General features: G+C 43.1%; 1 protein-coding gene across 1 annotated transcript in view; it reads right to left on the reverse strand.

Moving 5' to 3' along the window:
- Positions 1 to 3,471: 3,471 nt before the first annotated feature.
- Positions 3,472 to 15,536, reverse strand: part of LOC144763904 (uncharacterized) — a 150,602-nt gene continuing 138,537 nt past the window's right edge. The window contains exon 4 of the mRNA XM_078649938.1: positions 3,472 to 6,989. Within this exon, the coding sequence (XP_078506064.1) occupies positions 5,666 to 6,989 (1,324 nt within the window). The 3' untranslated portion in view covers positions 3,472 to 5,665. The remainder of the gene's footprint in view (positions 6,990 to 15,536) is intronic.

Here is a 15,536-nt window from a genome sequence, read left to right on the forward strand (position 1 = left end):
GATTTATATAAGTGGGACTACAGTATCCCATTCTATATTTTTTAACCAATGTGTTGTTTTGTTCCCACCTTGTGATTATTATCTGCATGTATGATGTTAGGATATATTGCTTATCCTTTTTTACTGTAAATTTTTAACGATATAATAAATTGTATACTTTTTATAATTTTTCTGACTATTTTTACATTATCTTGTTTGCTGCCTTAAATGAAAGTATGAACTGACTTGTGTGTGGTATAGATGCAAATTCCTTTGTCTGCTTAGAATTGGTCCAGAGGGGACGTTATTTTGTGACATATTTTAAAAAATTCACACAAGCTGCCCGCAGCCACGCTCTATTAACAAAAGGCATGCAGCAAACCTAAAAGCACCACGTGTACTTTCAAAATCACTAATCTATATTAGTGATTGTGAAATTAGTGATAATGAAAGCACATGTTGTCAGCGAAAAAAAACACATGCCAGTAAAGATAAATTTCAGCTCTCATTTTAGCCCATATTTTACTCTACATGGTGCTTGGGAGGCGAGTACACTCAATGGAAACTTTGGGGCATATTAGCAACAAATAGCAATAATTATCGCTGAATGCGCTTAGCGCATTTTTTTAATTGCCGCCTGTCGCCGGATATTATCGCAGAGATAACGTGCTGTTAGCACCGTTTATCTCTAAAGAGATAAAATATCCGGCGATAGTGGCTCAATGCATGAATATTGCTGGAAATTCAGCGATATTCAGGCATTATCGCTAATGGGGGCCTAACCTGAATATCCACCTCCCATTGGATATACAGTTTAATTCATTGTCTGAGCAGGCGTTCGGTTCTGGCGATATTCGCGCTTAGCGCAATTTTTTTAATCGCTTCGCCTGCCTTCCTAATAGGCAATAGCTGTGTTAGCGACTGCTTTCACTCGCTAACAGGTCGGGTCCCCACTTTGCATGTCATTAGCAATAAATATCGCTGACATGCAAAGCGGGCCCTAAACCTGTAGCTATCGCCTATAAGCTGTTGCTAACTGCTGTTAGCAACAGCTTGCTAATAGGGAGATAAAATTATCGCCACTTTAGTGGGAAAAAGTCCTGCTAAAGCGGCGATATCGCCCTTGCTAATATGCCCCTTGTTTTCTTGTACGTAAAACCATGCCCACTATTGAGAGAACATGCTAAAATGTACTCCAGTTTGAACTGCCCATGCAATGTGCACATACCCTGTGATCTTCTCATGCAAACTATCTTTCCCTAGAATTGAAACTTTGGTATACAAGGGCTCTGAAGCATAGGGAGAAAAAACAATGTGGCCAAGATTAAACACTTGTATGTTGACGAATCTGAGATCCGGGCCGGGTTTTCCCTAAAATCAATGGATTCTATGAACCAAAGACCTTCCAGAAAAGTATACTGCAGATTTTATTTTGAAATTAATACTGTAGGACAAATATTATGGCTGTTCATCAAAAGACATCAGGTCTAGCATATGAATAATCTCCTTTTCAGTATTTGCATTGTTTACCTCTTATACTATATTCCCTCATATTGCTATGATCACAAAGGCAGTCTAATGCTCTAGTTATTTAACTGTGTAGGAGTCAGGCATTACCATATGCTTCCTACCCCAACCATCTAGCCTTGCTGGAGCTGTGGCCTAGTGGTAGTCTAGAGGAGGACTAATTGTTCACCTGATTCTAGTGCCTAGCAAAAGTAACTAATATTGGACTACCTCATAGTCAAGTAATGTTCTTTCTTCCCACATTCTTTTGTCCTCGGAGTACATGCTATCTCAAAAACATCCTTCCACTGTGTTCATAATAACCTGCATGAAAAATTTACCTTGACTTCAAACTCAAACTCTTCACACACAAAGCACTACACAACATTGGACCAGCATACCTAAACAGCCGAATACACTTTCACCAGCCTGCCAGGCAACTACGTTCAACAACACTCACTCACTCACACCCTCCACATTCACAAAATCATTACAGGAGGACGCACTTTTTCTTACATCACATCTAAAACCTAGAAGGACCTTCCACAACACATCAGAGCCTCCTCCTCACTTTTTGAATTCCGGAATAAGATGAAGGCTTGGCTCTTCGACAAACTCTGCAGGGCTCACGCCTACAAACCTGCTCATATAACTGGATACCCAGGCAGGTGATTAGTGTACTATAGAAATCCACATAAGATAACATATCATCCCACCATCCATTTGCATGAACACACATAGCCCCCATTAATAATCTCACATAACTCCTATTAATGTATTCTACCACAAACTAGAGTAAATGCATAGAATGATTTCTTTAAGAGCACAAGACTAATTCCAATAAGCAACAACAACCAATAACTATTGGAGTAATCACTAAACTTTGGTTTGGAGAAGCTTGCGGCTCTGCGTAAAGTGCTATAAAAGCCTAATGGGTGTAGTAAGCGCAATATACATGTGATTGCAAAATAACACAATACATGGAAGGGATATGGAAGGTAAATGTGTGACATCTTCCTGTGACAAAAGAGACGGGCCCATATGTATGTTTAGCAGGACATCAGTATTATCCTACCATGCATCCTGCCTCAAGGGAGAAGTGGCGTCCTCTATTTAAAAAGTGCCTACTAAACTACCACCTGCCACCATGTCATTCCTGTCCTTATCCCGCTGGAATTCAAGCTTGCAACCCAAAAAAAAGAAATATACTGCAACATCTGAAATCTATATACACAAAGTCTAAAGAATATTGATTTAGGCTACATACCATTAAACAACCTTTTTTCCAATATACAACCTGCTGCTGACCACATTACATGGTTTGTCTCCCACACTGCTACAAAGGCTACTGTCCATAAGGGCATCATCATGAGTGAGTCGTAAGTACAAAAAATGCTGAGAATATTCGCTCAAATGTATAGCTTTCACAAGTAATAAATCAGAGTTAGCATACCCTTCTTGCTTAATCAAACATGATTCAAAATCCTCTTAACATTCCAACTCAGAAATAATCGTTGCAGATGCATCCTTAGCCTTCCATCGTGACTTATAAAAATAACCTCATCTTCTTTTCTTGCACCATACTTACTTCGACTGCTGCATTGTGTTGATATATTTTTATAATTTATCTTGTTACCATAACCCAGTGGATGCTTCTTGAATCCCAGGATAGCACTGATATGGATGAACTCACCAGCTTGAGCGAAAAGAACAGACAGGCTGTAACCCAGGCATCTCCCACAACTTACCCAAACATACTAGATCTTAGGCATCAAGCAGAACATACTACAGATGAACAGGAGTACATTTATATTTCTAGTGGGAGGCTGTTACTCTTTTCAAGAACTCCAAGCTGATTAAAAATAGCCTTAACCATTAACGATTGTCCTTCATGTGCCCTCTACGTAATGGAAAATATTGCCTTATTTTCCAACACCCTTATTGACCTCATACTGTATCCTCATATAAAAAATATATGCTGCCCTGCCACCCTCTCCATCACTCCCCACATAAAAACAGTGAATGCCACTGTAACTCATATTATTTATGGTAAAATAAACTGCAAGTAACCAAAGCATTTCTGTGACAAAAACATAACCCTCTGAGCTATGCACATAAAATACAGTTCTGTGATTTGCATGGTACACTGTCTTTGCAACAGACCTAGTCATCCTCTGTGCTACTTTAGTTAGATAAGTCAAAAGTGCCAATAGACAAAACTCGATCTCTCTCCAGAAGGAAGATTAATCACCAGAGATATCAATCTTGACTCTTCTATTGTTGCCTGAAAACTGCTGGATACACAAAGGAACTCTGCAGCGAGAGTGAGAAGTGAGTGATTTACGCTGGCCCTGACTGCTATCTTGCTATGGGCAAATGCTGCAACACTGCTGCCAAGTCGGCACTCAGCAACAAAACAAGCCTTTCCAGCCTCACAAGCAAACGTCTGATGCCTGGTACGACCAGTCCTTCCTGGCTCATGTGCCTGGTTTGGGCTCCTAAAATTCAGTATTCCTCACAGGATCGTTAGCTTTGTGGGCCAGCTTGTGCAGGAGCTCAGCCTCTGGCTGTCAGTTGCCATCTTCAACTTGGCACTGCCCCATCTGAAACATAAAATTAACTCTCACCTTAGCTTACAGCATTCTTTACACATGTCTTCACTCTTTGCCTAACTATAATCCAGCACTGAACCTTACCTTCCCCAGCTTTGTCCTCAAGCCGTCCATTAATTTAACCCTTGCCTAAGCCAGATTTAATGTATTCATAACTTTGTTGCCGTTGTGCCTCTTTTATCTTTTACTATTTTTTCCAACAACTTTTTGGTGACGTTTTCTTCGAATTTCTACTTTAAGTTTTGTAAAGTGTAGGAAAACCAATTAAATCAGATGTCTGTCATTACATAAATAATCTATATATCTGCTGTTGCTCTTCATTATTAAGATTGTTCTAGGATTCATTATAGCATAACTCATGACGTTTCAGGCTACTACATTAGACAAGTAGAGTAAAAAATATAAATTATGTGAACCTCATTAAGGTTCGTAGGAATGCCCCCATTTCATCCTATTTTTTTGCAAAGGGAGGCCAAGGATTAAAATTTGCAGGCAGAGTTGTGTGAAGCACTCAGCTTTTTTTCACTTTTTGATTTATGGAAACTTGTTAACTTTAGTTCCTTGGTGCCTGCAGGTGAACATGCCTGCAAAGCAAGTTTTTGCAAAATACTTTGTCGGCACACATTTTTTTTTGTACAAGACTTCTGCTGCTAACAGTAGGTTTTTGAAGAGGAGTTTTGCTGCAAAAAAAAATTCTTGTACCATCTTTTTCAGCCAGATTACATGTAATGCTTGCAATTAACCAAGGACAGATATTTGCGAATATAAAAAAGCTACAAAGTTTTTGGAAGTTAAAACCTGCAACTTTGCGCTCTGCTTGCCTTTAGTAAACATCTTACTAAATAAAAAAGAGCAGACAAAAAACAGCGTTGTGCCTTCATTGGAGGACGACTGGTGGCAGAGAAGAAGGAGGCATTTCCTCAGTGGGGGTTCAAGCATTGTCACATAAACGCCCCTGTCTTGACTGTGGATGCTGAGCGTAGTTACAATTCAGTTACGTTTCACAAATTTTTTACCGAAAGGTATAATTTAAACTAAAACACGAACTAACGACTACCATCTTTCTGTTCGGTGGTTACTACAGGCTAACTTACATACATTGTAATTTATATTTATTCAAGGCATGAACAAGCAGTTTAATGGTGGTGCGAAATCCCTTCTATAAATACCCGCAAATTTTATGAGGTGACCTAAAATGTACATTTATAATTTCACTCTTGTCATAAACATACATGTATTCAGTTTGGGTTATTAAATAGTATTGAATCTTTAGGAGGTTATATTAGCAAGAAGCCAATGTATTTACAAGACTGTTAATGTCCTCTAACATCAGATGCGACACCAGATGCGAAACACGTTTCGCACAACAGGGGAGATAGTTCATGACTTTGTAAAATACGTTCGGCTAAAGAAGGATTCAATTTCCCGGAAATTCCTGTGAGTGAAGTTAGTCATTGTTATATTCCCAAAAAATGTTCCTACAAGTTTTCCTATAATGATAGTACTACTAAATATATTAATCTTTCATGATAATTATAAGGTGGATCTCCACACATCAGAGAGCGGCTTTATACCAAAGATCCATATTTTTTTGCCAAGAAAACTTGGTGATAAAATAAATTTTGATAAAACACATCTCCGTCCCTTGGAGCTATCGTTGCATATTCTTCATCACCATAACCTGTTTTGAATGCAGAGAATCGCCGTCGACTCACGATGGGGTTGGGGGAAGTGTTAGTTTCTGAGTACAGACATTGCATATCTTCATAACCATCATCAGAGAATGCAGACACTGGGAAACCTTTAATCATTGAAGAAAGTAGCTTTCGTTTTGCTCCAGCAGGACTCCCAACCACAGTGTAGAGCGTGTTTAGCAATATGTCTTCTGGAGGAAGGGTAGATGAACTGATACTGGCATCCATCTGTACGTCTTCTTTTCCTGAGTATTTGTTCCTGTTCATGAATATGATCAAGGCACTTACAGCTGCAAGTAAAAGTATCCCTAGCAGGGTGGCTGGTAGCCAGGACCAGAACTGGACCATAGGATCAAGGGAGGGAGGGAAATCTCCAGGGTCGCCAGCTGTAGTTCCAGAGAGGCCAGGCGTGGTGCTTATCCCATCATGGTCAGTCCATTGGGGACTCAATGCGGTGGTACCTAAGGATGATGATGTAGCAGCTACACCCGCTTCAGTGGAAGATGATTTCAATAGTTGATTGACATTTTGATCAGCTGATGAAACAGTCACTGTAACTTTGAACATTTCATCAAGGGCGTACTTTTTCGCCGTCCCACACCAGTACAGCCCTGAGTCCTTCAGTGTCAGTCCTGTCATGGTCACTGTGAATGTGAGAGTTGGGTGAAGGTCTTTCAATGAATATCTTTCCTCTCTCACCTCTTCTCCTGATCCCATGCTCCGTACAACATCACGGCAGAAGAACCTATATGATCCTTTGCACCAGTATTGAGGGTACCCAATAAAACGACTTGAATAATTGCAATGCACAGTCAGTGATCCTCCCACAATGCCAGTTACTTCTGGGACAAGGACTCCTGAAGCCCAATAACCTCCTGGGAAGAGAAGCAGGACAAAAACAGTGAGACTGCTCATGGTTTTCTCTCGAGCCTGCTCCATGCACTCCTTTCTCTGATCTCTCCTCGAGGTCTCTCCAACAAATGTTTCTGCAGGGGATAAGGCCTGGAAGTTTCTGCTCCGTGTAGCCTTCTGCTTAAAATCTCCTAGTTCTGCTGAAGGTCTAATACCTGCTCCGCTGTCGTGCTTTATCAGGGTGGCAGTGTTGGCTTCATGCAGCTGCCATTTGTTTCCTTCCTTCTCTGTAGCTGTTTCATGCCTTTTCCGACCACATCTGCTGTTGATATCTGCATCTATTACGCTTTACGTAAAACCACGCTACGTTCAAACCACTTCACAGGCCACAGGGCAATCTTTTATTTCCTGTTCTCATGGTTTGCCCATTCTCAGTGTAAAATCTGTTAATGTATGACTATATAATTTATGAACATACATCATAGTGGATAAAGTACCCTTTGCCGTACATTATAAGGATATTGGAAGTCATGGAGAATTTCCATGACCATACAGGGGAACAAGGACGAAGGTCCAGTGACTTTCTTTATGAGGTCATGAAACGCTGATGTATTTTGCATCCTTTTAATGTAGGGGAGAGGGTATTTTATTTCTTAAACTGCTTAAATCCTTGGTGGCTTGTTCTATCATGTTCATAACTAGCATGAAGAACACAAGTAGAACCTGTACTGCAAAATATAGCAATTAGTAGTTTTCGCTAAAAGATATCAGGATACATTTAATGTGAATCAGATTTAAAAATTCTGCATTGAAACATGGAGCAATTCTGTATTTCCAGTATGAACTATAGTGTGGAAAAAAATAAACACATTTATATAAATATCTCCTTTCTGCTGAACACTTCATTCATTAAAAAAATATATATATATCAGAAGAAGGAAAAGCCATTTTCCTTCTTTAAACTGTGGCTGTGATTGTGGCTTGCCTTTCCCCTTGGCTGTTTGCTTGGGCAGCAGGCATTGTGATGTTGGAAATCAACTGTAATCACTTACTACAGTTGAGTGGCTACGTAATCTCTTTATTAGGAGACTAGAAGCGTCACAAGTTTTCCATAGTAAGCAAATCAGAGATAGGCTCCTCTATGGGGGTTGCTAACACCCATGTATTACATGAATCTTTGTCTATCGTTGTACTCTTGACCTAATAGAAAAAGAGGGAAATAGCATTGTAAAAGATAACATGAAAGCAATATTACAAAATGCAACGTTACCTCTATTAAATTGGCCGTGGTGATTTTGTGCAAAACAAAGAATCAGATTTTTAGGATTGCTTTGAAGTGGGAGTATTTCACACTTAAGCCGTGATTTGGGGAGCAAAATTATTGCAGATGGGGTCAAAATTGCAAATCACTTCAATAATATGAGTGTTTTTAAAGATTTAATATCCGTTTTTTAATTGTGTTTAATTAGAACGCATGCTGTCTTTGCTTTGGTGGCTCGAGTAAATATAGAAACTTAGGGGCATATTGTCAAGGACTTATTGTCGAGTTAACGGCACTTTATCGCAGCCGAAGTGGTGATAAATGTATCGCCCCATTCACAAGCTAGGTGTAAACAGCCCATATCACCAGTTACCTGCGATAGCAGCCGCAATAAACATCGCCACAGATGACCCCCGCAACGAACGCTAATGAGATGCAGAGAAGACGGTCCCGTGAAAAAGCCGCTACAAAACCACTCCGCAACATTCTCAACAACCAGTCAGATAGGCGATAAGATTCGAAATAAATGTGATAAGGCGCATTAACAGCAGGAAATTAACACTTGCTCTGACCTGGTGGAAAGTCGAACGGCAGTCTGCACCACAAAAGGGAGCCCAGCCAAGAGCCACACCAGAAGAAGAACAGGTGCCATGGAGCCAACGATCATTCAGCTCGGACTCCAACAGGCCCACAACCCCCCCAGACCACCACAGAGGCAGCGAAGACAAAGACAGCGACCCTCGGAAAACGCACCAACCTCACAGACCTAACACCAGAGAATGTCATTGCCCACCACAGACACAAAGGGACAACCATTCTCCACATCCTGACCACCATTGTTCCTAGGGTAACGGTATCAACACAGCGGACAGCCAACATCCCACCTCAGACAAAGCTGCTGGCCATGCTGCATGTGATGGTCTCTGGTACCTTCCAACCAACAATTGTCAGAGTCGGAGGAGTCTTACAGCCAGCCCAATCCAAGTCCCTCACAACGGTCATGGATGACACCATCAGCTCAGTACGCCACTCTCTATACTTCCCCCACACTGCGCAGGAACAGCCGGAGACCAAGCAAGGTGTCTACGCCACAGCTGGCTTCCCGCACGTGTGAGGGGCAATTGACTGCACACATGTCCTACTTGTACCCCCTGGCAACACAGCACAAATACCCTCAACACTAAGCGCACATATCTCATCAATGTGCAGGCAATAGCAGACCACCGGGGAATCTCCACCAACATCTATGACAACCACCCAGGAAGTGTGCATGATCTGTACATCTTCCGACTGTTCATCATCAACCAGCACCACCAGGATGGCACCCATGGAAATGCACTGCTCGTTGGCAAATACCACATGAACACACCACACACCTCAACTCCACACACATTCAACTCACAACACCGGGAATGCACACGTCACAAGCTCACATACAACATGCCAAACAACATGCACACCCACCAGACACAACTACACAACTTACTGTGGGAACCTGGGCCAGCCATGTACATTAGCCATCAACGGCATGGCACCTCAGCCACACAATAGCTGAATGTGGGGAGAGGTGGGAACCAGGCATGTGCGAAGGAGGCAAGTGATCCATGAATCAGAACATACACAATGCCAAGTGTGGCGTGGATGTGAGGGCCAGACTGCAGTATGCAGACCACACACATATCCATGTCAACACACACCGCTGGTGTTTGGTGGGTAGTGGACAGGGGGCGCAATCATGTCACCCCAGCCAGTGGGGAAAATCACGGCAATGTAGCTTGTTACGTCCCCCCATAAGCATGAGCGGAGTGGGCTGGCCTGGCATACGCAGGTCCAGTGCGGGTGTGTGACTGATAATAGCGGGGCTCTGGGCGTGGTTCAGTACAGAAAATGTGCTAAAGCACGTGTCTCTGTCGCAGTGTGGGTCTCCTTTGTGGTGTGTATGTGGTCCCTGAAGGGAATTAGACACCCACGTATTTGATCTAGTTCGACTTCCATGTGTTCGGACCCACCCGCACCTGTTCAGCCACCTCCTTTTGGCATTCTGACACCTGGCATTGGGATGCTATGTGTAGCTCAGTGAAGTGTTTGGAGCCAGTAGTGCTGGCGGGTGCTTCCTGCTGTGTAGTCTGTGCAGGGACTGGGGTCTCCTCTATGTAGCTTGGCTGCCCTGGTCGTGGTGGTGGGTTGCCTAGGATGTTCATCAGCTGTTGTAGGGCGTCGGTGTCGAAGGTGTGGTGGTCCTCTCCAGCATCACTGATGAGTTGTCTGGTCTGCTCTGCTGGAGGTGCTGTGCGCCCCTCTGCAATGTGATGGGGAGATGCGTGTTGGCGCATTGTTCTTGTTTGTATGCAGACTGTATGACAATGTACATTGTGACTGTTTGGGAGTTGCTGGATTTTGATGCGGGATAGTGGACATTTGGTCTCCATGACGGGTGTGGCATTGTACGCGTACATTTCCATCTCACAGTTTCCAACTCAGTCAGATGTAGTTCCCTGTTTCAGCACATGTAGGGAGCCAGTATTGTGTCCTCTGTTCTGCAGTGTCGGGCATGCACGTTGTACCACATTGTCATCAATGTGGATGTGCTGTTCTTGCTATGTGTGTGTGCTGCAGAGTGCCAGGGACATGATCCAGGGTCATTGTGGGTGTGCAGTGTGCTACACATCGTTGTGCATGTGTGCCATTGTGCCCATCTCCCCCATTTCCCCCAGTCCCTGGTCGTTACTCGCCCTGTTGATGTTGTGTCAGGTCCTCTGGAGATGTGTCCGGACTCCCAGCTCCTTGCACCGTCTACACACTGATGACTGTCGCCTCGGTTTCCTCCAGGTCCTCCTGTGGCGCTGGACTCCCACCTCCTGTCACCGTTGCTGCCTTCCTGTTGGCAGCAGGTTTGTTCTTGGTTTGGTTTTCACATCATGCCAGCGCCTCTTGGCCTCCTCCATTGACCTCCTCGACACTCCAACTGCATTCACGGTAGTCCAATTGTGGGTCAGTTGATGTTAGTGTTCTGTGACCCTGGGTGACGCTGATCTGGTTTGCCTGCGGACTGCACCCCGTCTTCCTCTCCCTCTTCTCCTTAGCCTTCCCCAACCCTGTTGTTCGTTGCTGGTGGTCTGTGGGGTTCGCGTGGACCTCTGCAAGTGGTCCAGGTATATACATGTTGCTAAGCATTTGTGCTTGTTTTTGGTGGGTTCTTTTTGTTGTTTTTATAGTGCATTTTCCCGCCAGACGTGTGGGATTTGCAGGCCTGCTGCTGGTTTTCGCGGCTTTTTGTATCGCATTTGTGTTTCACATTTTTGTGGGTTGACTTTATTGCGAACATTTGACACGTTGTCGGGGGCCTATCGCATGGTGCCTCAGTGTTGTGAATACTTATTTAACACTGCATAATTTTCCCGTGATAGACTGCGATGTTGAAAGTTGCGTTAAGTTAATTTTGCGATGATTATCACACGTTCTTGAGAATATGCCTCCTAATTTCAACTTAAAGATCCCCTTTAGATAGAGCAGCAAAAACAGCAGAGTGCCATCTAGTGACAGGTCACTGGCAACATCGTGACTGGGGTACTGAAAGCTTGTTAAGAATGAGAACTAGATCATACTTCTGTTTGTTACTGTGTATTTTTTTTCCAGTTGGGTGAATTTTTCTAATATGGAGTAAAAAAAAAACTCACACGCTGCTTACGTGGTAGGTCACATGTACTAAAACATTATGGTAAGGTTATCTGTTAATTCATCACTATCAGAGACCCAGCAACCCAGTACAGATTTCTCTTTCAACAACATCAACTAACCTGTAACAGGGCAATTGGAATTATGCGGCAGGGGAGGACCAAATTATGGGGCAGGTTTGGTTAAATGATGCGGCAAGACAATGAAATTTATGCAGCCTAATGCAGCACATTTATGGCCCTATTACAACTTTGTCGGTGCCCTACCACCATACTGCCTAAGCCGTGGTCTGACCGCCTGCCAGATTAGGAGTTTCCTCCTGGCTTGCTAGGCTCCATCCCAGTCCCGGCGAAAGCAGTAAAGAGTCTGGGAGTGATCATTGACGCCAAACTCTCTCTCAGAGCCCAAGTGGGAGCGGTAATCTCATCCTGCATGTACCAGCTTCGGAAGATCCGTAAAGTTCGTCACTTACTTCCCCCCGCTGCACTCACCCAAGTTGTCATCTCACTTGTGCTTTCCCGCCTGGACTTTTCTAATTCCATCTATCACGGTCTCCCACAATCCCTGTCACACCGCCTCCAAGTTGTCCAGAACCAAGCAGCCCGCCTAATTCATAAAACCCCCAGATGGCAATCGGCCAAACCTCTACTCCACGGTCTTCATTGGCTTCCAATAGACCAAAGGGCAGGCTTTAAGGTGGCATGTCTCACATTCAAAGCCCTCCATTGTTCCGGCCCTGTGTTTCTAAAATCTCTTATCCACCCCCACTGCCCACAGCGTAACCTCCGATCAGCCCACCGTCACCTGCTAGTCACCCCCAAAATCAAAACCAAGAAATTCAGTGGTCGCCGCTTTTCCTATCTAGCCCCTGGGCTTTGGAACCCCCTCTCTCCATCAAATCCTCCTCTTCCCTTCTCAATTTCAAAAAATTACTTAAAACTCACCTCTTCCCTCCCCTTAGCTAGAATTCCGCTACTCACGTTTCCCCCCTCACTCACTCTGTCTCTTAACGCCAGGAAGCCTCGGCGTCAGCGCGCTTTATAAATTACACCTAAGATAAGATAAGATAAGATGTTTGGCATTTTCACTGTGGTGCCTCAGAAAATGGGAACACCAAAAACAGTTCCAGCACGGCATGGAATGAAAAGTCCATGATGTGCAGGAACTGGGGTGCATGCACACAGGGAAGAGGCAGAAGAGGCACAGGTTCCGCCTCCATGAACACTGTGGCGGGGCTCCCTTTATTTCCTCCCTGCCACAGTGTTCATGGAGGCGGAACCTCCATTACACCACTGGCAGAGAGGAAACTCGTAATATGCTTGGAGGGACCACAGCAGTCCCACCAAGCATATTTCGGCCTCCTGGCCACTGCAACACCACCAGGGAATGGTGGTTCCCTGGCGGCTGTGATGGGGCTGTGGCAGTCCCACCGCCCAACTTACAATATGTTGTTCAGGACACCACCACCTCAACCCCCCCATGGGCCCGGCGGTTAATTGGGCCCTTAGTGTATTACTTCGTTATTTTGTCATTTTTACACGTTAACACTTTCTGAGTATAGATTATGTGGCAAATGCGGCAAATCCATATTTATGCTGGAGAAGCAGCAGCCGCAAACTCACATATTTCCAGTGGGCATGACTTTTTAGTGCACTATGTTTAGTTGCCTAGGTACTTTTTAACCCCTGGCTTCTTACATTTTGGTCACATTTTGATCATTTTTCTCCATCCATATCTATTTCCAAACTTCAGTCTAGTGATCATAAAGTGTACCACACCACGCTCCTCGTGACCCTCAGAACATTAACTTCCAAAACCTTTTCCCAACTTCTCTTTGTCATCATTCTTGACCGTGATCCACAAAGGATTGTGCAGTTAAGAAAATCAAAACATTTAGCAGTATTAATTCACATTCAGAAAGAAGGCACCACTTATCCAATTACTCACTATTGTTTGGTTAACAAAAGGTATGTAACTTGCCTTCATGATGGATACCAAGCAGGCAGAAAGTACATGGTGCTGTTACGATGGCCAACTTTCTATTATCTCTTCCAAAACACTTTCCATCCACAGCGACACTGTGCAGAAGCAGATACAAGTTGCGCATAGTGCCACATCAGAAGAGACTTGTAGGAGAACAGTGGGAATTATGAGGTGCAGAACACATTTATCGGGTTTATTTTCATAACCACTTCCTTTAAATCAGGCCCTTTTAAATGCTATCTCTTGCCTGGATATTGACCTCATGTGGCTGGACTGCTGTGTTATACTCTGACAAGTTTATAAAATGAATAACTCCAAGATTCACATGAAATTAAAAAGCCTGAAAGCCTGAAACAGCAATGGTAAAGAACAGTATTTGTTTATCTATATACTTATTTAGTTTTATTTATTATGAATATTATGAGGAGTGTTAAAGCGTTCTACACTGTTCCAGTTAGGAGGGGACAAAATGGATGAGCAGACTACCAGTTTCAATCTTCGTTAATCCACAAAGTAAACACTTGAGTAACAATAGGTAATCTTGTATACAATAGTAGAAAACACTCCAAAATTAAAACCTGTATAAATGAGTACAAAAATAGAACACAAGTGTGGGCCATAAGCCTACTAGTAACACTTGAGTGAAAGTGCAAATTTGTAGACGAAGGGAAGGCAGCAGTTGAAGAGGGGGGTTGTAGAAAAAATTGAGAAACGTGATTAAATTCAGATAATAATTAAGGGCCTCATTATGAGTCTGGCGTTCCACAGACCACCAGACTCATGAGGGCGTGGCGGTGGTGATGTTCCAACCACCCTATTACGACCAGGGTGGTCGGGCTACCCTGGGACTACTGCAACCGCTAGGGATCAGAAATCCCTAGCGGTGGGGCGGTTGCCCTGAGGCCGCAATTAGCAAGTTGCAATTTCCTGGTTAATGCATCAAACTACCAATGTTGTTACAACACTTCCCGCTGGAACTCTAGCTTTCAACACAAAAAAAAATATACAGCAAAATCCGAAATCTATATACCTAAAGTCTAAAGGCTGTTCATTTAGGCTACATACCTTTAAACAACCTTTTACCTTTATACAACCTGCTGCTGTAATGAGCTGCTGACCACATTACATGATTACCCACCCACACTGCTACACAGGCTACTGTTCTTCAGGACATCATCATGACTCTTAAGTCCATCCATTCAAATGTATAGCTTTCAGAAGTAATAAATCAGAGTTAGTATACCCCACTTGTTTAATCGTTCTTCAAAATGCTTTTAGCATTCCAATTCAGAAATATTCGTAGCAGATGCATCCATAGCCTTCCATCTTGACTTATAAAAATAACATCATCTTCTTTTCTTGTGCCATACATACTTTGACTGCTGCATTATGTTGATATTTTTTTTTATAATTTATCTTGTTGACATAACTCAGTGGATGCCTCTTCAATCCCAGGAAAGCACGGATATGGATGAACTCCCCAACTTGAGCGAAAGGAACAGACAGGCTGTAACCCACGCATCTCCCACAACTTACCTAAACATACTAGATACTGGCCATCAATCACAACCTACTAGAGATGGACAGGAGTGCATTTATATTTCTAGCGGGAGGCTCGTACTCATTTCAAGAACTCCGGGCCGTCATTTGTCACTGTATTTTTAAAAGGCGTTTCTAAATATTATTGCCTCATTTTATTTCAGAATCAATGTAAAAGCATAATTAAATGAAGGTTATTGTGATAGATATAAAGGCACAGCTGGTAAATAATATGAATATTGTCAGAATAATATGTGACATTCTTCCACAGAATCCCTCCTTTCCTAGTCCTAATCTAATTCCTCCATAATCACACAATCTTGCCAAAAATAGGTGCTCCCCAGAGAGTGCACATTCATACCTGCTCATTTGTCGTATTTTTCCTGTGTGTGGCCTGCCTTTTGGTAAGCTTAGCCGTGTCTTTGGGGCTTATTA

Source organism: Lissotriton helveticus, chromosome 1_1, assembly GCF_964261635.1.
Source record: "Lissotriton helveticus chromosome 1_1, aLisHel1.1, whole genome shotgun sequence".
Classification (NCBI taxonomy): Eukaryota; Metazoa; Chordata; class Amphibia; order Caudata; family Salamandridae; genus Lissotriton; species Lissotriton helveticus.